Source organism: Pundamilia nyererei, unplaced genomic scaffold (assembly GCF_000239375.1).
Source record: "Pundamilia nyererei isolate P.nyererei 1_Seehausen unplaced genomic scaffold, PunNye1.0 scaffold00044, whole genome shotgun sequence".
NCBI lineage: Eukaryota > Metazoa > Chordata > Actinopteri > Cichliformes > Cichlidae > Pundamilia > Pundamilia nyererei.
Window position 1 is genome coordinate 1,833,008 of NW_005187445.1, and position 25,856 is coordinate 1,858,863.

A 25,856-nucleotide genomic window follows, 5' to 3' on the forward strand; every position below is an offset into this window, starting at 1 on the left:
GATTGACTGCAGCAGGTGGGATGTTTTTACAGGCCTAGCGGGAGGGCTAACATGTCCCATGCAAACAGAGCTCCTCCCAGAGTTACACAACAAACAAACCATGAGCCAAAAGAGTTAGCTTGTTTTCAGGGGTTCGTTATCACAATCACTTTAGGCCTTGTATACACCTAACCCACAGTTAGGTAGTATATTTTTCTATATGTTTGGGCCTTTCATCCACACGTAAACATAAAAACTCCTTTCAGAGTGAAGATTTGCAGTTATCTTCTTTATTGAGGAGACCTTTGTTGTTTGTACACTTTTGAATGGGCAGTTTTTCTATTGTAAAACTTGTTTCTCCCACTCGAGCAAATGTTGGGTTAATATCTTTAAATATCAGCTTTCTAGCTTACTAACTCAAAATTTCTAAATTTTACTCAGGAGTAACTTAAAATGTTGAGCTAGTTTACTATCTCAATAATAACGATGAAAGTAATTACCAATCTTTACAAGTGCTGGGATACAGATATTTCCTGGCTAGCTGATTTGCAGTTAGCTAACAGCCTGGTTTCAGCCTATGTTTGTTGGACAGATAAGAGGCTGGGATTAGTCTCCTTATGATGCTTGGTGAATACCATTCATTATCATTAACATTATAATTTCTCAGTAAATAGTTTGATTTCTTTAAGTTTTTCTTAGCAAAACTCAACCATTAAGAACTGTGCAAGCTTCACAAAGAAAGTGACAGCAGGCATATTTGTGTCACACATATGTTTATTCACCTTTTATTTGAGTGGAAAATATTTTATGACAACATCTAACAACATGTAACTACACACTGACTGTACAAATGTGTGAGAAAACAATGAGAAATGGATATGTTTTATGGCAGTGGTCTTCTGTTAATATAAAAAAGTCTGAACTTTGTTTTTGTTTTTTTTAATCCAAAAAAATCTATTTTCTCACCATGCATTTTAAAACACAATAAAGCACTAACAAAGACTAATGGTTCTATAAACAATATTGACATGATACATTCTGATTCAAAGAAATGGAGCGTCATTAAATACACAGCCTGTTCTAATGATGATTAACCCAGCTTTTGTCATGTCACACTTGTAAACATGCCCAAGCTTTGCCTTCAATCTCGATGTTATATTTAAGATGAGTTTTATCATTTATCATGAGAGAAAAGTGGCAATTGTTTTTTGTTTTTATTCTATAACCTACTGATTTGTATAAGGCAGTAGCTAGTTTCTGTTAAAACACATGGTGGTGGATTGAGTAAAAACACGTTTGTTAGCTTTGTTATCTTTTAATACACAGTACGGTTTGAATCCAGTGTGGTTGTGCAACATTTTAAAGTTTCTTGACACATTCTCATCTGCCTGTACAATTCATCCAATCCAAGGCACATGGGAAAATCATTCAAGAGTGTCATCACTGTGTTTAGAGATTACGACAACATGAGGACGGTTTACACCTCTCTGCCAAAACCAAAACGAGAAAACACCTTCAAAGACGAGGTTATGGCAGCCAAAAACATTTGTGTAAAGCCTGCGTTTCCACTCCATTCCCTTCATGTGCTGCTGGCTATGGCTTTATTTGTGCCACAGTTTGGTTTGGTCCTCTTCAGTGGATGCTCATGTAGCTCCCATCAAGGTAAAATCTGTACAGGCAATAACACAAGACTAGGTAAGATCCACTGCAGTAGTTATTTGAGAACAAGAAACAAGGCTGACATTTTAAATAAAGCTGATGGATGGAAATGGAAATACATTGCACTTTAAAGTCCACCATATTTTTGAAGGCGTACAACATGACCAGGGCTTTATGGAGTAAATGGCAAGGCCTTTTCACTCTGGCAATATAACTTTAGGAGGGACAGTATTGGTTGTTTGGTCACTTTTGTCCAGACTTAAATATCTCAGCTGTTAGGATGGACTGCCTTTCAGATGTTCATAATCTCATCTTGATAAGGCTTGCTAAGCTTTTATCTCCCGAGTTTCCTTCACTGCTACAAAAAGACTGAATTTCTGTTTTCTGCATTCGGGTGGTTTTAGTATGTTTCTAAACATGTAATAATCCTTCTTTGCCTTGATATATTAGGTGCATGGCCTTGATCATGATGACTGATGCATTTTTGAAAAAATGGAGCCTCAAAAACAGCAAAACACAGTGTAAAAAAAATAGATGATATATATGAATGAGCTGTACACGAATAACACGGATGACGACGGGATGTCTGAATGGAGACGACTGGCAACACGACACAAAGTGGCCCGCTGTGTTTGGTCTCACCCTTAAGTGCTAGAAAGGTTGTCTGATGGTTCAGCTGCACTAGTGGCCTCAGCGCCAACCACATCTACTGACTCACATTTTTGGGGCATTGTGTCAGACTCTTTGTTTTCTGGAGAATTTCTGCACACATGAGCGTAGAGCGTAAGCCAAGTAACGAAAGGAAGGAGAACAGATCACGCTGGCAGAATACAATCATAAAATAAAACCGCTCTTTAAAAGAAAAGCAAAAGAATGCAGAAAAATACACGTATCATCCAGATGTAGAGGAGCGGCAGGGTACCCGCCTACCATTGTGTTAAGAAAGTAACAATCAGCATTTTAGTTTAATCCAATGATTATGACTGTCTGACTGCAACTTATTGACTTTATTTATAACCACAGCCTCAGTGTGGAGATTCAGTGAACTGAAGCATTCACCTGTTATGTGTGGGACTGCGGTTGTACAGGGATGCTGAAGCTCCAGGATGAGGGTACTGAGGTGTGTCAGGTGCATCAAACTCTGTCAGGCCGACTGCCAGCTGGTTGCGCCAGTTCCCTGTGCTCTCTGCTGAGGAAACTGAAAAGAAGAGAAAAGCATGAACACTCAAATAACGCTGGAGTGCACAATATCTCAAAAGCCTCAAAAACGATAGTATTTCTCTCACACAAAATACTATGTGATACTTATTACTTTGATAGTTTACGAATGTATATCTTTAAACCCACAAACTGTGTCTATTTCTCACATGGCAGCCTAGAAAACCCTGTGATAGAATAAATGAAACCCCTCAAATATACACAAACAACACATAAATAAAAATCCTGTGAGTAGGAAAGCAGCCTACGCATCCTAACATCAGTGACACTACAGAACATGACCAATTAACTTGTAATTATGATTTTTTACATGTTATTAAACCTGAACAGCAGCCTAATGTTTCCCTAAATTACAAACATTGAAAATGATTTTTTATTTTATTATTGACAATTCCCCTCACGCTAATGCGTTTGACTGTACCTGAAGAGAAAGAGGTGGCTCGGCTCGAGTGGCTGAAGGCCGCCGGCATGGTCTGATATCCCAAGCTGAGCTGAGAGCCACTGTCAAAGTCATATCCAGCCAGTAATCCCCTCCCTCCTTCCCTGTGGCCTCTGTTTCGGTGGTACCAGCCTCTCAGGTGCTCTGCAACCAGGGCCTTCTGCATGTTCTTGGCCAAGAGCTCATTTCTAGGCCCCTCTCTGGTCCGTGGTGGCCTCACTGTTGCGTACGGATTCTGAGAAAGATTATCCGCCCCATCACTGCTGTAGTGCCTGAATCTGTCATGTCCGTGATACCCATTCATTTGGTAGGATGGGTTGACGTTGTAGTGGCCTTCGACTTCATTCTCATATACATAGGCACCATTAGCATAAGGCTCCATGTCCGGACAGGGGTAGCCGGCAACATAGTAGGCACTGGGTGCATAGTGTGGTGAGGCCTCACATGAATAACTACAACCAGAATGGTGCTGGACCAAGTTTGGCATGCTCCCAGTATTACCATACACTTCTACTTTTCTGTGAAGACGATGCATGGTTGAGGTACGGGAGTCCAGTGTACTGTAGTGGGAGTTGGCAGCCCCGCAGTAGTCCAGACTTGACTGGCTCGTGTAAGAGGAGCAATCTTCTAATACCTCTGTGCTGTTGCTGCGGTGGGCCGGTGACAAGATAAAGACGGGCTTCTCTGAATCTCTGTCTTTTCTCAGCCGAGGCTGAGACTCCAGACTTCCACTGCGATGCCTGAAGCAATGAGGAGATCCCTCCAACCTGCGAATATGACACCAATTTCAAAGTGTCTTTGAGAAGATCACGATTAAGATACGGGATATTATTTTTGGATTTAGGTGTTAAAATAAAAGTTAAGGTTTTATGTGAAAGCATGGTAGAAGGTTAGGGTATTAAGAGAAGCAAGGGTTTGATTAAATAAAATAAAGAAGGATAAACACTGGCTTGGCAGGGCAGGGGAACAAAGATCACACCTGAGCTGACTGCTGCTGTAGGCATTGCGGGTCATAACCGGGGTGGGAGGCATGCTGCGAGGATCTCTAGGAGGTCTGGGAAGGGTTTTATAGGGACTACTGTGGGTGGAGGAGACCTCTCTTGGATTCTGGTAGTAATTGGAAGCCTCCTGGCCATCAACAGCTAATCTAAATGGGTGCAGTATCAAAACAGGATTTTAAAAAAAAGGAAGTAAGAAAATGTGAGGAAAGGAATGAGGCAAACATGACACAACAAATACTATGGGCTCTACCGATGCATGATGTCATCTGCTCATTCTGAAAACAGCTTAAAATAAAATATAAGGCTGTAAAACAAATTAGATTCCACTCTACGACTCACACAAGCAATAAACAGTTTGAACAGAAAATCCCAACCTGTTGTGGTTCTTGTTGTGGTGATTATCCCGTGGAGATGCCTGTCTCTCCAAATCAAATTCTGCTCCCAGTGATCGCATTGGACTTAGTTGAGGGGATCCTTGGACTGACCGTGAGCGTGGCCTTTGACTGAGACTGTCTGAATCATCTGATTACAAACACAGTGACAAAAAAGGACACTCCTGTTTTCTGGGTTTGGTCATAATAAGAAAGCATCACCTGTGTTGTAGATGTCTGACTCACCATCATCCAGCGGGAGACTAGACAGAGAGCTGCAGTTTGAACGAGCGAGTTCATCTGCAGGAAAAGAAAACAACTTTGTGCTTGCTGTGACTCGATCTAACACATTCAGTAACAAATATCTTCCAACGTACCTGCAATGATGACTGAGGACCGTTGTGTGGGCTTTTTCCCCTTCTTGATTCTGTACTGGTTCATCTCATCCTCTATCTGTTGCAGTTTCTGCATAGCATCCAAACAGTTTCTCCTTCTTTTCTTCTTAACAGTTTTGCACAGTTCTGGTTCATTTGCGAGCTTCTTAGCCGCCTCCACAATCTTCTGCTGAAGGGCAAATCTGCTCTCCAGGTTTCTCAGGATGGGATCCTGCATAAATCAGAAAACGTAGGTGATAACCAGAGATAAAAATAGAGAGCAAGCATTCAGATATTCAGCAGGTACATGTAAGTAAATTAGAAATCACTGCCATTTGATACATGTGCTCACTGAACATGTTACAGAATAGATCTAATTAGAGTTTCATATCAGGTCGACCTAATTAAAATTATTATTTAAAAAAACGCTGCAGGTGTAATGCTCTGACTGCTGCTGATGTTTTCCTTATTATAATTTCATTTAAAAAAAATAATAGAATAGACTAAAATAGCGTATCTGTGTCTTAGTAGACAACAGAGCCACCCACTGCAGTGTGTAACACACAGTTGGGTTTGTAATAACGTAGAGAAAAAAAAACTGAGCTCCGTCAGACTTTAGCTGCGTTCCTCGCTCAGTTAATATTGGTGTTATCTGTCTGTGCAATTTGCTGACATTATTAGAAATCTAAAAAATAAAATCTAAAAGTGAAACAATTCCAGCGTACAGCGTTGAAAAAAGATACACTAATCGTTTATGCTTTAAAATGCAGTTAAATACGCACCTCATTGTAGGGAAAAAGGTCATCTAACTTGAAAGCAGTGCCAACTCGCCGTCTGACCTGTGGTGGTCTTTCACCTGAAGAAAGGGGATACTCTTTTGGCAGTTTGCCGGTAAGCTCCTGAAAGCACAAAACAACAAATCCTCTGGACGCTTAGATGAGGTGAGTGCAACAACAGAAACAATTAATCTACCAGCGGCAGAGCAGCGGTTTATTAAAGGGAGTTTTTGAGAAAAAATAGACCGATATAACTGTAGCACAAAATGATTTCTCACCGCCTCTCTCAGGCAGATCTTCTTCAGCTCTTTTGTTTTCTTAGCCAAAATATCTTGAATCTCCTGTTCCTTTTTTCTTAGTTCAGTGAGTTTTTCCTTCTTTTGCTCTTCACTCATTTCAGAGTCTGCTGAACCTGGAAAAACAGAATTCTAACTGAAATTGCCAACATAGCCTACCACACCCATTAATATAAAAATCACACCCATGGCATGTGTACTGTGTGACTCCTTCACGTGTCACCTGTTCTTTTTAAATCTCATTTGGCTGAATGTTTATAGCTCTTTGTGATGATAAATCTGATCTGAAGTTACAGTTTTACATGTAAAACCATACAAACAAGTTACACAGAAATGTGCTTTCGTTATATAAAATAATTATAACCAACCTGTAGATACCAAACTCCCATTGCTGGCTGTTATGAAGTTATTCTTAAGGCCCACATCACCCAGTCTGTTTATTTTTGCTCCTCCATGCTCTGTGAGGTCCATTGCAATTTCCTCTAAACTTCTTGTTGTTCCGAGTTTAGCCTACAAGAATGAAGAAAACGATGTAAAACAAAGAGCAATAAAAACGTGCAGTGACTCATAGCTGACACTTACTTTGCTTTGCTTTCTGTCCAAGTAGAACTGATGCTGACTAATAGCCATGACCCAAATGGTCTTGATTAAAGAATGGCTTGCATACCACGTGTGGATGAGTAGCCCCGTCTGCCCAAAGGTTCGTTTGGTTACCGCTCTCCTAAACAAACCACGGAAAACATTACGCTTTTTTGGTCACAGTTAAACTAAAAGTTGCAGTGAAAATGATGATTTTTTTTAGATACATTTCTAAAGATGGATGATATCAGTGTTAAGAGCTAAACAAAAATGAAAACAACATAATAATCAACTTGTAAAAACAGTCATTGTAAGAATAGCAACAAGCATCTCTACACGAGGATCCCCCGCTGCTCACCTGTGTGGATCATTAACTTCTACGGCAAACTTTTTCTCACGGAAGTACAAGTTTTCCAGCTGCTTCCACTGGTACAGCTGGTGGTAAAAACACGAAAAACCATTCCCAATGAGAGAAAAGCATATGTGTTGTTCACACTCTGAAATATAGCACCTTGGATGTTTGGATAATGCGCAGAGTAATGTCTAGTTGTACCTTCATATAAAAAAATTCTTCATGTATTTCTTTTTCCAAAAACACCTAGAACACGATAACCATGATGGTCATGACTAATATCAAAAAAACTATGTTGAGCAGGTGTTTTCTCAAGTCTGTTTCAACCACAGTCATTAAAAAGCCAGACTGTAACATAAACTGTGATTAAAGTCTTGTCTACCTGGCATGCAAAATCTGCAATAATGCAGGTGTTGGAGAGAGACGAATACCATAAGGGGTCGTCATATAAACACTCATCATTTCCATCCCCCTATCACCCAGGTGCTCACTGACAACAGCTTAATATGATCAATCCATTTAGGTTTCTGACTCACTGTACGTCTGGACAAGATCCAAATGAGACACAAACAAAAGCTTACACAGAGTTTTGTCCGCTCAGGTTTGCGTAAACCAAATAATTTCAAAGAGTGATAAATATTTAAGTCATAAAATACATTCGAAGTTGGCAAGACAAAGACGTGTAGTATTTAGCCTTACCAGAATAATAGATCCTCACACGTCCTGTGTGTAAAGTTATTAAGTCTTCCCTGGCTTTGCTGTCAATACAAAAACATAGTTTGTACTGTCTTCATGTCAGCTCCTGACTTGTCTCCTCAGGTATTCTGCAAACATGCAGGCTAACGCCCAAATCCAACCCCTTCTTTCTTTGACATCACGAGCTGACACCCTCTTTCCCTCTCGAAAGCGCACCCTGCAGCTGTCAGCTTGCACAGTTTTGCAATGCATCAGGCAGCGATGGATTGCATCATGTTGAGCAATACAGAGGTTTAACAGGAAGGCATTGCTAGTGATTTAATGCAAATTGCACTGAACCTTCACATTCTATCGTAATAGCAGTTCGGTGCATGTCTGCATCCCGCTGCACCGGGATGTACTGAAGTCACCTAGTGGAAGACATAGCTGACAAATCACTCATATGGGTGTTTCTCCTGTCAACCCACAAGCTAAAACAATACCAATGAAACGGGAAAAGCAAGTTCGCAATGTCTCCATGATTCTCCAGAGTTATTCAAAACTCACTAACCTCATTAAGGATAAGTGACAGCCTCATCTACACTGAGAGTTTGCTCTTTTTCTTTTCAAGTCTAGCCTTGTCTGGCACAGCTGAAGCTCAGCCTTTTGCTCGAGTGAAACAGATGATGCGTGAATTAACACACCGTGTGCAACAGCAGCAGTCCTTACACATGCCTTGTGCTATCATGTTCACAGTCAGATTAGTGGAGCAGAGAAAAAGCAGCAGCCATTTTAAAGATCGAGCTCCAGGGAGTGTTTACCTTCCGAGGTTTTAATTTATCCTGGAGATCATACTGGCCAATGCCCTTATAGCTGATTCCAAGCCACCATGGGATCCCCTGTTTATCCTGTAAGGCAAGAACAGAGCTCCTATGGTTGACACAGTTCCAGGTGCAACAGCTGTCATGTCATATTAATCACAAAAAGGCCTACCTTAACCTCATAATAATGGACACCATACGTTGGCAGTGATTCCACCAACGTCAAATACCTGGAACAAAAAACATTTATTCAAACTTCCAGCTGCTTTTGAACATCTCAAATGTGGGAATCTGATCTCTGTTTAGTGAATCAGTGTGATCTCGCTGCAACTGAAGGGGAGCTATTGATTTCTATCAGATGATGAGAAAAGGCGTGCCAGAGAGGGAAAGGGATGGGGAGAGGGCTAATGGAGGTGAGAGTAAGATTAATGAATTTAAAGTCTAAAAAGATTCACTGTCTTCCTCTTACTCGTGTAGCAACACAATTTAATTACTTACTGCACAATGGCCTGTCCTCGAGAAACACCTTTCAGCTGCTTATAATATTCAATAACTCGATCCTCACTGTAATGTTGCATAAATGAGAAGGCAATATAGTTAGCTGGGGAAAGATAAATTGAGGTGTAAACAAATTGTTTTAATTTTATTGATCAACTGATTGTTAAAAGACGAGTATATATGGTATTCTACAAGTTTCTTTACACATTCAATTTAATTAAAGGAGAGTTATTATGTTTATTATCATGTTCTGTATTGGATGCTTATATTTAACAGTGTTGGCATGTATACTATATGCTATATATTAGCATACATAAACACAGTTTCAGACTTTTGGCTGTGGCATTATATGACATAAGTTACAGCAGATATCCGTAATATGGTCATTTCAGGCACACAGCTCTGGCTGAGAACACTGGAGCCCCGCCCAACTCCTGTTCTTCTGTTTGTGAGGGGTAGCCAATCAGAAGAAAGCTTGCTTAAAGGAAAGAAGACCTTAAACAGAGAGGAGCTAAAAAAAAAAAATTTTTTTCAGACATAAGGATGAACCAGTAGTGTCCAAATAGGCCCAGTATAATGTATACAAGGATCAAGCAAAGGTAGAGTCCAAAATGAAAATATGAAGCTGGGAATTAGCATAAGTCTCCTTTTATTACCTGTAAACTTAAGATTTTACTAATGTCTTACAGTATTTTCTCTGTTTACGGGCTTTATGCACTTTGTTGCTGAATGTAAAAACATGATTTCCTGTGAACTTACCAGTATGCAAGAGATGGGTGTTCCTTGAGTACTTTGGTGGGAAGAGTAGGTAGTTTCTTCAAATCAGCTCGAGTGTTTTCATCACTAAAACGGAAAAGAAGACAAATGTAACCGTTTTGGAAGTTGATTTAAAAATCTTGACATAAGTAGTAGTGAATCTTCCTAACACCTCTCACTGTATCTCTTTTATTCTAGTACAGGATCTGAACGCGGTGGTGTTTTTGATTTTTGTTTTTGGTGATATTTATATATATAATCTCTTTTAATCGACAAAGCAAATTTTCAAAATAGCTCTAAATATATTGGGATCTACCTAGAAAATACTATATTCCCAATACCCACGTCAAGATTTTAAAGTGAGTATGAAATTTGCCCTAAAAGTTAAATCCACCCTAAATCCCAGAGGAAATAGTGAACATATAACCACTGTGTCCTCAGAAACAGCTGTGGCCTTAGCAGCAACTATAATACAGAACATACTGACATGAAGAAATATTTCTACACCATCATACTTCATCAGCTGACCAAAACCAGTGCCAACATGCACAATAACATGCAGTATTACCTCTGAAAGCACCAAGTATAATAGCAAAAGCCACCACAGTTAAACACAGCTACCCATTACTGTGTACATTGTAAAGGTGTATCTACTCTGCAATACTTAGCTTCTATCAGCACTCTGAGATTCATTAGTTGCCTGGTGCTAGCTGCTCAGCACTATGTGGTGAGCCTCACATAACACTGCTATTGATTTTTGTTGTCTGCACTGGAGAAACAAGTGACCTATTGAATGTCTTCGCTAAGAGCTTACTATTAACTCCTCCTGCTGCTGTTAAATACTTCTTAACCAGCTGATGATGATGCTCTTACCTTGTATAGTCTCCTTTAGCCTCCTGGTGATGAACAGAACATATATCTTATTAGATGGCATGCTTTTAGATGTGGCAATTAATGCATGTTTACGAGGCTATTAAAAGCACTAACCTGCAAGGCATTTGCAGCTAATTTGAAGACGTTATCACTTTCCACTTCAATAATCCCCTGAGAGACATAATAGACAAACAAAATAAAAAATAAATATGATTCAGAAGTGGAAGCCTGTGGAGAGAAAGCTTTCCAGATCCAAACATAGAATCTGCTCTGCGTTGCCCTACTGTAACCTCTGCTTATTCTCCAAATCAACCCCTGTATTATCCTACTCTCTTACGCTGTGTGTTTTACATTCCAGCTAGCAGAGTAAGAAAAGTGTGCCCTGCAGCTATTGTCTGCTGAGCTGAGGGTCCAGAGACAATGAATCATCACAAGCTGTGATGAAAATAGCAGGATCATTTTGCATTGTTTCAAAATCGAGTAAAAATAAGAGAAAGCACTTACACTGTAGACAGCAGATTTGGCATTCAGGTAGAACAGCTCCACTGTTATGATATCTTTAAGTTGTGTTATGTTTTCCACATAAAACCTATGAAGGGTGAAATCAAATGCATACACAAAAAAACCCCATAAAAGACAGTCAAAGACTTTCCAAACACTGATTTATACCATCAGCTTTGTCACAAATGAGTTCTATAAAAATCTCTGGATAGTTTCTTGACTAAACTATAAAACGCAACGTTAACAAAGTACTGCACCCTGCTGGGGAACCTGGGTTCTGCATGAAACAAGAATTTCTTACCTGACCAAGAAATTCAGGGCAATGGGCCCGGGCTTCTTTGAAAAGTCGTGATCAAGGACTCTGCGGTCCATCTGCAACCACTTACACTGGCCACTGCAAAAGTAAACAAACTGTAACATCAGAAAGCTGCCCTTTGTAATCATCTGCCAACATACACTTGCACACATGTAAAAATATCCATATCACTGAAAAAAAAAGAAACACTGCAATTTACATACTTGTCATCAAAAAAGGCCAGACCAAAAAATTCCTTCTCTTTGAGGTTGAAGTGGGAGGAAACCAAGTCAAGGAGTTCATAAGACAGAAGCTTCGGCTGAGAAGGAAGTCGTAGATATAAACAACTACTTTAATCAAAATTATACACAATTTTTAAAAGTCAGTGTGTCAAAGATACACTTAATTCATTGAAAAGTCTGTTGGAAATGGGTACACAGAGAAAAGAATAGTGCTGATGAGACACTATACTATTTGATGGTAAATAGACAGCGTTTATATGACACCTTCTTGGTGTTACTGACCACTCATAGTGGTTTACACACAATTTCACAAGGACACTGACATCCAGACCTGGGTATCAAACCACAATCCTGAGGAACCCTGCATTTGCTATGCCCTGGCTGTTTTCACAGTACAGATACCTAGCTTATTTAGCTAAAGAGGCAGTCCAACTGCTCAGGGAACATGCAATAAATTGGAGTTTGTCCACTTGGGGGCAGCGGAAAATAAGTTGTGAACACACCTTTGATATGTCATTACTTTTTAAGGAAAACTTAAGTTGACAGTTGTGACTCTTTTGGGCCACCTGTACTATATAAGTCCACTTGTCATTACCTTAAACACTATTTCAAATTTTAGCTTCACAAGCGTAGGAGAAAAATATTCAGCTTTTCAGCTGCTAAATGCTTCATTATGTTCAGCTTCTACTCACTACGTTAAGATGATGAAGCACTCCAGTGAGCTAATAGGAACTGCAGTAAGCATAGGTGATTACCCAAAGTCCTTTTAACATTATGCATAAATATCACAGAATTCTTGGATCCATTTTAATTATTGATTTTAGTTTTTTGTACCTGAACCAGCAGCTCTAGCTTCCTGTCATCCAATAAGTGCACTTGGCACAGTTTGCCCTCAGTCATCTGTAGGGGGAGATAAAAGGAAGTTCAAGGTCTGTGAAAGCTTTCCTAAACACAAGAGACAGTTATATCAAGATATTCATGTGTTAGTAGAATTTTTGTTTTTTTGTTTTTTACCATGATGGCATCTGGCATTTAACAGTTAACGTATTTACAAAAGACAAAGTGAGCAAAAGCCAAGGTAGTAAGCACAATGATCCGTCTCAAGGAAAAAAAAGAAAAACATGACACTGACGTTGTTTGTTACAATAAAACCATTGTGTCAAGGATTTGTTGCCATAGTAACCAAATGAGGGATTGAAGTCCCTACATTTTGAACCTTTCACATTTAGCTTTTAGTCGCACAGCCTTTCCAACAAAATCATTTTATGAGTATTTTTATTTCTTGTTGCTTTGTGCCACTTACCAAGATCAACTTCTGTTTTACAATTACTGCAAATTTACAAAATCTCACACATTACTTCTTTACGTCAAGCTTATACAACACTAATATAACTCTTAAATACAACATATATTAGAATAAAAGTCCTACAGGGCATTTTCTCTGAATGATGGTTTGATATATTCTTGGATAATTATAAAGATTTCAACTGAAATCTAATTACATTTTTTACCATCTTGACAGCAAATAGAAATGACATATTCTTCCACTATAATTAATTTTCTACCTTTTTGCCAAAAGAGTGAAATCAAGTCCCAAACAGCAAAAATGTGTTCACAGCAAATCATAGCAAAACTAATTCAACTTCATATCATATTTTGACTTAATAGCATTTTTGCGCTTCAAAAACCCACCCTTATTGTAAAGATAAAGTTAGACTGACCTGGACCAGGAAACACTGAAAGCACTGTGCATTTGATAAATTAAAAACAACACAAAAATGACAGATTGAGGTTAACCAGTTTTTCAACAAAACATCCTCAGAAACTGAAAAAGGTACACTAGATAGATCCAGCGGCCTCCTTGTTTGACAGAATGAGGCTGATCGCAACTTCTAACATTTGTAGCAAAACACGCAGCTGCTGTACCTGGTAAACCTCTCCAGGGAGAGTGCAGGTGTGGATGCATCCCTGACTAGATATCATCTTTAATACGTTTCTTCTCGTGGATCCAGACCATGAAATTGTTGGCTCTGACTGAGCATCAGCAGCAGATCATCAGGTGTAAACACCAACTTGTTCCTTAGGTTATTTGAGTGAGGAGCCAGGCCTCTACTGTGGGCTTATAGAGTGTGAAATCAACAGCTGACCTAAGGGGGGGAAGGCTGAGTCAGATGGCTGACCACAGTTTAGTACGCTCTGGTTCTTAATACGAACAAAATGGGTCACACAAGAACTATAAGCGGTTAACCACGTCTATATCGTCTGTTAAGTCAGACTAATTCACTTTTATATTATTGTTATTTCAGCACTGTGTCTGTTACCCGAAGGGGTCTGAATCTAGATATCAGGTTTCTCCTGCATCCTTCTCCACTACATTGTAACTGAGAGACGTTATCTGCCAATAGAAGCAGGAGAAATTCCCCCAAAGTGCCAGTTTCTACTTTACATTCTTTCTCATTCCTTTGGATGCTTTTTTCTCATAAGACCCAAAAAAGTGCCTTGATTTCTGAATGACAAGCATACACCAAGTCACTTCATTAAATTAGTCTTTTAAAGACTGCTTTGCCAATTCCAGCCCCTGAATAATGTGACTTTCATAAATTGTCTTTCATGGCTTGAAGTAAAAGTACACATTCGATAAATCCAATTAATTTGGAGTGTGCGGCTTGTGACAGCCACGAGGGGATTATTGCATTGATCGAAGCTTTATTAGGTTGTGGCTATATCATACTGGGGGGGTCACGCACTTTGTAATAAGCATGACATTACTGTATGCTGACATGTACAGTAAAGGCACTGACCACTAGAGGGTGCAAGAAATATCATGGCTTAATGTGAAGAAGTTTATAAGTAGAAAACAGCTTCTTAAACAGCCATGCTTCACAGAGGAATTTTTATGAGCAGTTATTAGATGAGCAGCTGAGAGTCAAATTCATTTGGGATGGCATACACTTATTATGGAATATAAATGAAGTGACTGGGTGGAGGATTGATTATTTTTAGGAATCTACACCATTAATCATCTGAAAGCTGTAATCAGTACAAGAACTGTTATTTAAATCCAACCCAGCAATCCCAGATAACCCTTCAGTTTTTCAGAGAATTAAACACAACTGAGATACAGCGAGGATTGTGATTTCAAACCAATGGTTATGAAATAACTATATGCACAAACCTTTATCTGACATTTCATGCTGTAATGTATACATTATTATGAGCCAGCAGACAGCTCTATGAGGTCAACCAAACGTAACCCATTCAGCAAATAAAATCAAATAAAAGGGCAACCTTGAACCCCGTGGTGCTAAGACAAGCACTGAACCGTTGTGTAAAAATAGGCATGGCAGACAGACATCAAAGAACTGTCAGTCTTTTTGTTTGTCTCTCTAGAGACTGGACAGGCACTGGCTGAGCATGGTGCCGCAGGCTGCAGGTTTTGCTTTAGTCTGGGAGCCTGAGGTTGGTATAAAGGCAGCTTTTCAGATGTATGCGTGCTACAATGAAATGTCCCAGCAGAGACTTGGAGATGGTGCAGATGTGGCCTCCGTCTTATATGCTGCTACAACTGTTAACAAAGACTACCCATGTATGTTGCGGCAAGACATTCAGATGATGAGATGTAGCTCCTTCTGGTTATGAGAAACTGAAAATAAATGCTGTTAATTTTTGTCTTATATACTCGACAGTGAAAATGTCAAGCTTGCAAGTTGTACAATAGCCAACAGGAGAATTTCTCTGCCTCCTGAGTAAACTGGCCGTCAGTATTTAATACATCACACTGGTTAAATGTCATGTCCAGACTCCAGCACATCTTATCTTAGTTTCCTGTCTTCATGCATTATTGATGAAGGTTGGTATCACAGACAAGTGTCTGTGTTTACATGAAGCCACCTGGTACGATTGTAAATTGACAGAAATTATTATACTATGTGCATTTTTTCCAAACTATTTTACTTCATATGTGTTGCATATAAACATAGGGAAAAAATTATGAACTCCAAAATACAATTACAGGTACAGGTACAGACACATGAAGCCTAAAGGAACAAAAATGAAATCTGTCTGTGAATTCAAGTGGCTACAAACAGGATGTGACATCCAATACAATGTAGCAGCAAAGGGAAACTCACTAACTTCAGTGTTTTGAATTCAAGAGATCTTACAGTTCCTCTGTAATGCTATGACGATGTACGATCATCAGATCATTTTCTGCAGCTGAGGACTGTACTGACTTTACAGATAATCTCCATTTACGGAAATTGGGGAATGCTATGGCATATATAGGGAAAAAAGTCACGCCTAGAGAGCTGTGTGTGAAGTCGGATAAATGTCTTCCACTGATGTGACTTGAATCAGCATCGTCTGGGACTGAAGATTACAAGTCTGAAAGGGAAGAGAATCTGGGGGCAGGGGAGGTGGGGGAGTTAAATAGAAGTGACCAGACATCTGTAGCCCACCTCTTGTCTTTACTCTGGGCTCCTTTAGCCCACTGCCAGCATGTCATACTTGGATCTTTAACAGAACCAGCAGTTGGGTTATGTAGGTGTCAGTGGGAAAGAATGCAAAGTTATCTGTTGCTATATGATTGTGTTATATATAATACTAAATGTGTGAAGTACTCTTGTTGATGACCCTTGATGACTTCAGAGACTGTCTGAAATAGAAATGGATAAATTAAATGATTAAAAATACATCACTGGAATCATTTGTTTTAGTATTCTCTGAACTCTCCTAAAGAAACAAACCTGACAGGATTTTTAATGAGTATTTATATCAGTCAAAAAAGAAGAGGTCCAAGCACAGAGCAGTGAACCCTGGTTATAGAGGCAGTGGGCCGAAGCATACAGCAAAGGATTATCTCCTCATCTGATATCTCACCATGACTCATGCTGTCAGTGGTCAAATGGTATCTGTGTACGTCTTCTCACAAAGAGAACCTGTCTGGCTGTTTGTGGTATCTGGGAAATTCAAGAACACAATGGGGCTTATGATATTATGGATCTATTAAAACCTGGGATAAATATCTATTTTTTTTTTATGACACAGCATGTCTTTGATACAACAAGGACGGGCTGCATCACAGGGGACAGATTCATGTGAATGATGTCATCATGCAGCATGAATTTCTATTTCCAACCCATAAAGGACATCTACAGAAGGAGACTGTGATATATATATTTTTTGGCATTCTTACAAGTAGCAGCATTCTTTGCAGCAGGGTAAAGCTGCCAGCAGAAAAACTAACTAGCATACTAAACATCCAGGATAATCTTAGTTTCGGGTCCTGTCCTTTCATAAGCTCTTCAGAGCTCAGAGTGCTTGAAATTTTGTTCCATCTCCTATTGCAAGAACTGATTTTGACTAATTATGACTGTGTCTATTAAAAAGAAGAAAAGCTATACAATTTCAAAACGAGACAGCATTTCCATTTCATTTGATGGTGCATGAGTAAAATATAACTGAAACCTAGCTCGATGTGCTTGAAATCATAACCGAAACCCCACAACAATCCTTGAACATATTAATACGTCTGCATTAAACATATTTTTGTTGTATTTTAACAAAGCTATAAGTGTACAAGTCATTTTCTGAAAGCTCTTTGCAGCTGAACTAAAAGAGTCACCTAAATAAACACATCCCATAAGCCGATGCCTAGTAGGTACCATACTCAGATTTACTAACCAATACAAAACAAGCAGATAAAAAAGGCGTATATATGAATACATATGTAATACTATTTTGCATGTATTTGCTCATAAAAGAAAAAAACAGCTGGAGCAAAGTGAACAACTCATATTAATAGGTGTATGAATGCCTGCACCAGTCTATCTAATAAACACTAGGACAGAAACATACTGCCATCTGTATCACTGCTTAGGCTTATGAATCTACATTATCTCATTTGTCTTTCTGGTCTAATATCAGTGTTATACTGCAGTATAAGCAAAAAAAATTTTCTATACATGGTACATACATGAGAAATGGTACATATTGGTGTCTAATATTTCACCAGAATGCAGGAAATTAGTGCAGTAAAGCACTACAGGGTCACATAGACATAGACAAGAGACATCAAAAGAGCTTCATTAGAAATAAAAGAGCGTGGATATTTCTGGCTTAAAATCTGAGCTCGTTACTTTGTTGGAATATCTTGCTATGTAAATGTCAAATGAAGATAACGAAGCAATATTACCTTTTGAGATAGTGTTTTTAGTTTGTGCCCTTTATCTTGTAAATTCATTTGTTTGCCACAAGGTTTGAAAAGCTCTACACTTTTCCTAATCATAGTTTGCATACTCAGGTTACAGATATCATAAAACTATCTGAATGCAGAAATTCAGTTCTGCGTTTAAGATAGATCATAACAGAGTGTCCGAAAAAGCAAAGACTAGCTTGTGAGCGGTGGACATTGGTGAGGTTTCCTATATTTGCCCTCGTTTGAGGCTGTCCCCACTGACAACACTGGTATCTCAAACTGCAGAGCTTTTCTTTTGCAAACTACTGCAGTGACTTTCTGCAGAGCACGGGAATGTGGCACAGAGGCACAGACATGCATGGGTGGAGAAAATGGAACATGACCAACTTTCAATGATCTGGATAAAAAAAGTAACCCTTTGAACATCACCATATAACAGCAACGTGGGCTGAGATGCAATCGGACTGTGTTTTGTTACCTTTATCTCAAATTAATGGCACAGTATGCCAAGGATGAGAAGATTTTTTTTGTTTATAAATCTATTAATCCATCTGTACTTATTCATAGGACAAACTAAGTCCCAAAACCTCACCTGCTGACCTGTATCATTTTGCTGCTCTATACTTTACCATATTATATCTATCAAATTCGGTCCATCTGTGTTAAGCATATCAATATAAGATTAAGGCCCATCCAAAAATAGGTCTCTCCCACTTTGTCTTTAGCACATTTCTCAGGATGTCTCAGGAGGCTATGATTCTTAAATGGAAAGCTGCCAACTGAGGGCTGAGACATTTTTAGTAGCATTAAATGCAGAAAAGAGCATCTCATCCACATTGGGCTCTCATACTAAGTAACAAGTTAGAAGGATGTGAGAAAACAGGTCGGTTTTTACCAGGCATCTTATGACACTTTTACCTTTCAAATCGTTGTTCAAAATGCACAAACCCCACCAACTTTGGTGATAAACGACACAGGATTTCCTCTTCAGCAAATAGGAAAAGCAACAAAGCTTCATGCTGGACATGTGTGTCATACAGACACAACCATTACAACAACAATTCCTGTTTACACTGTTTGAAGCTTTAAATACGCCCACACACGCATCTCTTCCTTCACCTCTGACATAGCATCTGCAGGTCAACGTCAAGTTTAGCTGTACTTATCTTCCAGCCAGAGTGTTCGAGTCAAAAGACGAAAAAAGTTCGAAGGTAACATGGAGGCGTCAAGGAAGATATCTCGGCTTATACTTGAAATGAAACTGTAGCAAACCGTCTATTGTCCTTGTTAATCCACGCTAAATTTCCCCCTTGTAGCACATGTGCAGGAGAATAGATAATTATACATGAGAAAATCAAATAATGATAATTGCTTTGGTCAAGCATGATTTGCTGCTGTTCTGGGTAAAATGATGATTCATCCAGGATTTTTTTATTCACCAAGTCACACTCCCTAAATCAGTGTGCTATAGGTTTCTGCATGATGCATTCATTCAGTCCAGTGGCCAATAAATTACTTTTTTAAAACTTAAACATGCATCTAACGATCTCATTTCATATCGTCTTATTCTCTACAATCAGCAGCCTATATGGCCCACGGTACCCAATAATGAGACAAGCCCACCGGGGCCAGTTTCCTCTATGCAGGGAGAACAATGAATGTGCTACTGTAGGCTACTGTACATGGGTGGTTTCCACCTGAGCCCCATGATTAGCTTAATGTGTCAAAAAACGGAAAAAACGACACCCTATTTTACTGAGGAAACACACCAGTCGCGGCTGAGAGCCAAACCCATGCTGTTGTAATTTTCATTGATGCTCCCTCCTCACATCACATGCAGGCATGACTCAGTCTACTTTTGTCTCCTCACAGCTCATTGACGCTGGTTCAATCTGCCCCACCGCACCACATATCGCCTTACCTTTGCACTCCTTATATCCTGCTTTTGGTATTGATAACGTGAGGCTTCCCCTGCATATTGATCAGCTTCGTTCAGCTTTCTCCACGGCCGCTTTTACCAGGGAGGAGAGCCGCCGTGCAGCCGCTGTCCATGTTCATCCTCCGGTACTAGGATACTGTAGCACACACACACGCCTCGTATCGAGCCACAGTTACCACGCCTTCACCCGCCGGCTATTATGTGAACAAGCCCAGCATCTCCACCCTCCCTCCCTTGCTCTGCCCCCCTCCTTCCCTCTCATCCAGCAGATGCCGGCCGGCCTGGTTCACACTGGATCCCCATAACAATGAAGAGAGACTGGCTTTCTGTTGCATCTTCAAGAACCTTTTAAATTTATGCTTGATTTCATATCATGAAAACCCCAACAAACACACAGTGTTCTACACACATATGTGTTTATATTGTCGTGGTAGCGTTTAAATAAAATGATCTTCGAATTTTTATCTTCAAAATTTCTACATTTTTCACAAGCGGAAGTATATTGTTCACTCAGTGGTAAGTTCAGATAGGTCCTATTTTATCAAATTGTCGAATTCTCATTAGTTATTGTCAACACCTTCTTGAGATCGATCAAAAAAAATACACAGTGCGACTAGCAAGTCTTTACTGATACAACTGCATCAATAATATGATCAATAAAATGAACAAAATCAAAACCAATACCAAAAGAAATTGTAACAAACCATTCACCAGTAACTGTTTTAAGATTGATTTATTCTTTTTAAATAGATTTACTATAAATATGTTTTACTGAATATATGACTGGCTATATATGTTTCCCTTTACTTGCCATATTCAGGGTCTCTTCTTGATAAAGATCAGTTTGATATTTGATATTTATTTGATATATAAGTGCTTTGACATCAAACATACTTACAACTGCTCCATACACCACAAGTTGATCTTGGTCTTAAAAATATTCACAGAAGCACATTTTGTGTAATTTAAGTGTACAACGCTTCACACATCTTGGACCTGTGTAACATAGAAGACACAGCACTGGTGTGTGTTTCACATGTGCTATTCATTTCTGTTCCGGAGTGACGATGCCCCTAAAATATTCATTACTGCCTTTACTCTGGCTCATCTGGTAATTCTTCAAAGGAAACAGGCACCAAAGTCACATATAGCATTCAGTTTTCTCAAAGGGGAAGTTCGATAGAAACTCTTTGACATAAACTAACAAATTCTTGTTTGGTTTGGGTTTGTTTTTGTTTTATTTTGTTTTGTTTTTTTCATTGACCCTAGACCCCTAGCAAAAAACAAAAACACTAGTGTCACTGCAGTCTGCTGTAAATGCCGTTGCCTGCCAGCACCTCGAGGTATCCCCACCCCCATGCTCTTGGATTTCTGACATCAGACATGAATAAGTATCTCATTAAGATCCCCCAAAACCATCTGCCCAATGAGTCTCCTCCTTACAGGAAAAATGCTCTCATAAACAAAAGAGTAGGATTCCCTCATTACCCTCGTTACCCTCATTAGAAATTATTCTATCATCTGGCAAGCTGTGGTTTTAATTTATTCCAGGAGTCGGGATTCTTATTAAGAAACCTTCTGTATTTTTGTTGGTAGCAACAAGCATGTCTCCTCCTTTTATAATCGGATTTTGCAATTCAGTCAATAAACCCCAAAAATACTTATTAAAACTGCTCACAGAAAGTATTCTCCAAGTTATCAATCTTCATCATTTTCATTGAACAATGAAAACACAATATTTACTTAAGGGGTGTGCATCAAATTTTATGCACATCTAACTGTGTTTAACTGCCATTCAGTTTTTCATAAAGTCCCGGAGAAATGCAGCATCACTGATAAACTATGACTTTCTTGAAGCTCATTAAACCAAAACAGCTATTTTTGTACTCTCAAATGCTGTTTTGATGCATGTGCTGGATAGTGTTTTGTTTTGCTGATGTTTGAGACTGCTGACAATCACATTATGTGTAACAGGCTGAAATACTGGATGGTTGCATGGGGGTGTCCTGATGCATGCTCAATCATGCAGGAAAGGAAATTCCACAAAGTTGATTCTGTTCATCTGGACGTTACATTTTCAGTGGGAGAAACGTTTCGACACTTGGACGCGGACTGAAAATATTCTTTCTGAGAGTGTATAGAGGTCTGCTTTGCTGAGACTATCTTCAAATCTGTCAAGTTAATCTTTCTCTGTAGCTGCTTCCAAGCTATAAGGTTCTGTTTTGGGGTCTTTACTGTTTCTGTTATAACTGTGCTTTCTTCAGCATATGTCTACCACTGTTAAGGACATTGTTTATCTATGCTATGCAGATGACATTCGGTTATATATCTCTGTTATGCATGAGTTTTCTAAGTTACAGACCTTGCATGGGTGCTTAGACTACTAAGCAACTTGAGAAGTTGAATGGCTGACAGCTTTCCCTGAAAAATGAAGCCCTTGTTTGTGCCCCTGACCGATTTGTGCTTAAGGTAGTGAAAGCTCTCCTCGCCCCTTTTGGTAAATCTTCTATCAGGAATCTTGGGGTAACTTTTTAACTGTGGATGCTCATGTTAAGTCTCTGGTTTGCTATTGCCTTTATCACTTAAGAAGTATTGCCAAGTTGAGTTTCACCGTGTCACCCCTTTATTTGGAAAATGTTACTTATGCCTTTATTTCGTCACACCTGGATTATTGTAATTCACTGCTCACTTGTCTTAACAAAGTTTCCTTTGAATGTTTGCAGGTTATTCAGAATGCCGCTGCGAGGCATCTGACTAAATCTTCTAAGTACTCACATGCCACACCATTGATAATTCAGTTTCACTGGCTTCCTGTCTGCTCTAGGATTCTGCTTGTGACTTTTAGAGAGCTGCATGGACAAGCACTGGCATACGTCAGTGAATCTTTACAGCCATAGATTCCCACCAGGTCCTTGAGGTCATGTGATCAGGGCTTGGTAGCTGGGCTTCATATAAGACCAAGAACTAAAGGAGATAGAGCTGTTGCAGCAGTCCCCCACAGACTCTGGAACTCTCTCCCACTGAACTGTGGACTCTTTTAAAAAGCAGCTAAAATGTTTCTTTTGTTTTTATGTTCAATCATTTATGTTGTGAAGCACTTTGTTATATTTATATTGAAAGGTGACATATACACAAGCTTTTACTTACTATTTTTTTTTAAACTGTCATTCTGAAACACAAATAAACATTCTTATAATAAATAATAATACTTAGTTTATCAAGTGATCCGACATTCATTATGGTAATAAATTTGCTAAAATGAGTCCTGGTCTCTTGGATTGGTGTGTTTTTCAACAGACAAGCTGATCAGCAGCTGATAGTCATCCTTACTAAAGCAACCGGACACCTTTGGCTCATATTCCGGGATGTTGTTTGGCAAACGGTTGCAAGTCACTGATGACTGGCTGACAGACTTCAAGTTAAAAGCCGTGACTGAAAACAAAGGTAAACCAGAGTGTTTTTTCATACCTGAGACGTTATCGATGACCACCACTGCAGTTCATGTTATTTTATATGGCAGAAATGTTTGCACTGGCTGCCAATGCCTTTCAAATCTGCACATCCTTGAGTAAATAATAGTGTGTTAGTCTTTGAATAGTTATCCCTGTGTTCACTTATCTCAGGGCACATAGCCAGGATGATGCAAGATATGTGGGTTGTTTTAAAGAAGTTTGTCGTTGTTTGTTTTGCTAATTAACTGATACCAAAGTATTCTTATTTTCTCCCAGTACCAGGGTTTGAAGATGTTATTGGCATTACAAAACAATGTGTATATTCAGATATTCAAATATTAAACAAATATTATTAACAAATCAGTCCTGAACTCAAATTTAAGTGAAGTAGAATTTTTTTAGCTGAAGATTAAGAGTTCAGCTAAACGTATAAATTGTGAAGGTTTTCAATTTATAATAACTTTATTTCAACAATTGACCAGATATTTGTCCATGCAAACTCGGTTTTTGCTATAGGTAGAAAATGGGAAGCCATAAAACACTATATTTTTCTGCAAAATGAAAAAAAAATAATTAAACGTGCAACTGCCACAAAAGTTTATGAGGTGTGTAAGTATTTATTTACAAACCATTTCTGCCAAAAAGAGATATAGCACTGACACTTGGATAACTTGGAAAACATGAACACAAACATTGGTTTTCTACCTAAGGGCACTGAATCAAGTTTATTTACTAATGTGCTGACACTGACAATCCTTGCAGGGTGCGTGTTGTCTTTCACCCATCATACTGTGGTCCCCTTGTGTAATACAATGGCTGGAAGGGTGGATGGGTGGATGGATGGTGAGCAGGCTTTTGCACTGCCATTAAAACTAAGAATTTTGGACTCTTCTCACAGTGATTTTTCTTCTTCTCATATTCAGGTCCTTAAATGTATATGTTCTTGCTTCACTGGGCTTATTGAAGAATATTCATTTATGTGTTATAATTTGCAAAATCAGCATATTCTTATAGGTATTTAAGAAATGATGTTTCAAAGATAGAAAGATCACTGTGCTTGGAATCATTTTCAAAATAAATTGACTTCATAATATTTTTTGAGAGAACATTATATTTTGGACTGTGGAACAAAATTTGTACTTGCTAGTCTTTATTGTGTCATTAAGTACTATTATTTAAAATATATCTTAAAAAGATATATCTGGAAGTAATTACAAAAGCTGTAGTAGTCTACAAATGTTACAGGTCTAATGCAGTTGGAGGGCCTGGGTAATCAGTACCACATCCAAAGTAATTTATCTGTATATTGTAGATCGGATTCTCTACAGCTCCTGTGTCATGTCATTTGGCTGGCTGTATGTGAGTGTTTTTTTTTCTGCTATGTGTCTCAGAAATAGTATTGCAGAAATACAGAAGAAGAAAAAAACATTCTGATCCCATTTCTCATTCTGTTCAGCTATCATCGTTTTATTTAAGGCTTTATTTTTAGCCTCCGGGTATGTGCTTTCCAGCAGAATCATATTTGCATTCTATTTGCATTGATAAAATACAGACTTTAAACCAGTTCAACAGGATGAGGGTGAATGCAAATATTGAACTACCTCTAAATTTCCATTTTATAATAGAGGGTGCCCCCCCCACACCCCCGCGGGCTCACGAAACTGTTTTCTAGCTCTATACTGCCCCCAAGTGGCAGACAAGACTTCAACTGAGGAGACCAAACTTGGTGTGCTGAGAACAGCGCGTGGGTGAGAGTGGGAGACGAGCGGTCAGTCAGTCTGCACAGGGAAACGGGGAAAAACAGAGACATGAGGCTCGTCTTGAGGTTGGTCTAAAGTCGGGTGCAATATCTGCATGACCCAATAAGAGACTTAAAACACTAAATATCAAGGCTGTGAATGACCTGCAATGTAAGAAGTGCCGTTATTTATGTTTTTTATTTAGATTTTCTGAACAGTTTCTGTGCGATTGCTTCCAGATTTACTCATTTAACTGACTGCTACATCCAGTGTTTTTTGTTTTTTGGGTTGTTGTTTTTTTATTTTTAGAAACTCACATCGCTAGTCTGATTCTTACTTACTTCAAGGTCACTCTGGGTATATGTGCTTTAAAGGCTTAAAAACAACTCACTATATATTTTATTTTTATTTGCAAACAATGTAGTTATGCTTTCGCAAACTTGCTTGAACAGCATGCCCAGGTCACAAAGGCTGGATTTTTATTGTTCATTTATTTATTTATTTATGTATTTATGTATTTATGTATTTATTATTTTGCGGGCGGTGGGCATGGTATAAAAGAATTCATTTTTATCGTGATAGCAAATTAACGCCCTCCATTATTTTTAACCAATATTAAATGTATCTGCATTCAGGCAAAATGTGCAGACCATTTCTTTAAATGCAAAATCTAAGACCGCAAAGACGCACGGCCACTGGAGCAGACGCTACTAATTCAAAATAAGTCTTTACAGCCAATTATTAGGAAATCCACATTGCGGGATAAATATTGCTTATGGAAATGAAACTGACATTTCAGTTTCACTGGTCGAGCAAAAAAAAAAA

At 38.8% G+C, this 25,856-nt stretch overlaps 2 protein-coding genes across 4 annotated transcripts in view; one reads left to right on the plus strand and one right to left on the minus strand.

The window, feature by feature from the left end:
• Positions 1–746: 746 nt before the first annotated feature.
• Positions 747–20,006, minus strand: frmd4bb (FERM domain containing 4Bb). 3 transcript variants are annotated; one of them, XM_013910460.1, is made up of 24 exons: positions 19,823–20,006; positions 12,540–12,605; positions 11,688–11,782; positions 11,470–11,562; positions 11,172–11,256; positions 10,782–10,838; positions 10,668–10,690; positions 9,798–9,881; positions 9,039–9,104; positions 8,713–8,770; positions 8,541–8,627; positions 7,051–7,127; positions 6,696–6,834; positions 6,482–6,623; positions 6,096–6,229; positions 5,824–5,940; positions 5,045–5,273; positions 4,914–4,967; positions 4,671–4,818; positions 4,275–4,442; positions 3,278–4,062; positions 2,698–2,836; positions 2,281–2,400; positions 747–1,648 (listed from the first exon to the last, which is right to left on the minus strand). In XM_013910460.1, the coding sequence occupies exons 2-23, from the start codon at positions 12,603–12,605 to the stop codon at positions 2,283–2,285; spliced, it is 2,964 nt and encodes a 987-aa protein (XP_013765914.1). In that variant the 5' UTR covers positions 19,823–20,006; the 3' UTR covers positions 747–1,648; positions 2,281–2,282. The 3 variants fall into 3 exon arrangements, with proteins under 3 accessions (XP_013765914.1, XP_013765916.1, XP_013765915.1); XM_013910462.1 differs by lacking the exon at positions 4,275–4,442; XM_013910461.1 differs by lacking the exon at positions 2,281–2,400.
• Positions 20,007–25,060: 5,054 nt separating this feature from the next.
• LOC102194619 (microphthalmia-associated transcription factor-like) overlaps positions 25,061–25,856 on the plus strand; it is a 29,079-nt gene continuing 28,283 nt past the window's right edge. Inside the window, exon 1 of the mRNA XM_005731710.1 lies at positions 25,061–25,117. Coding sequence (XP_005731767.1) covers positions 25,101–25,117 — 17 coding nt within the window. The 5' untranslated portion in view covers positions 25,061–25,100. The remainder of the gene's footprint in view (positions 25,118–25,856) is intronic.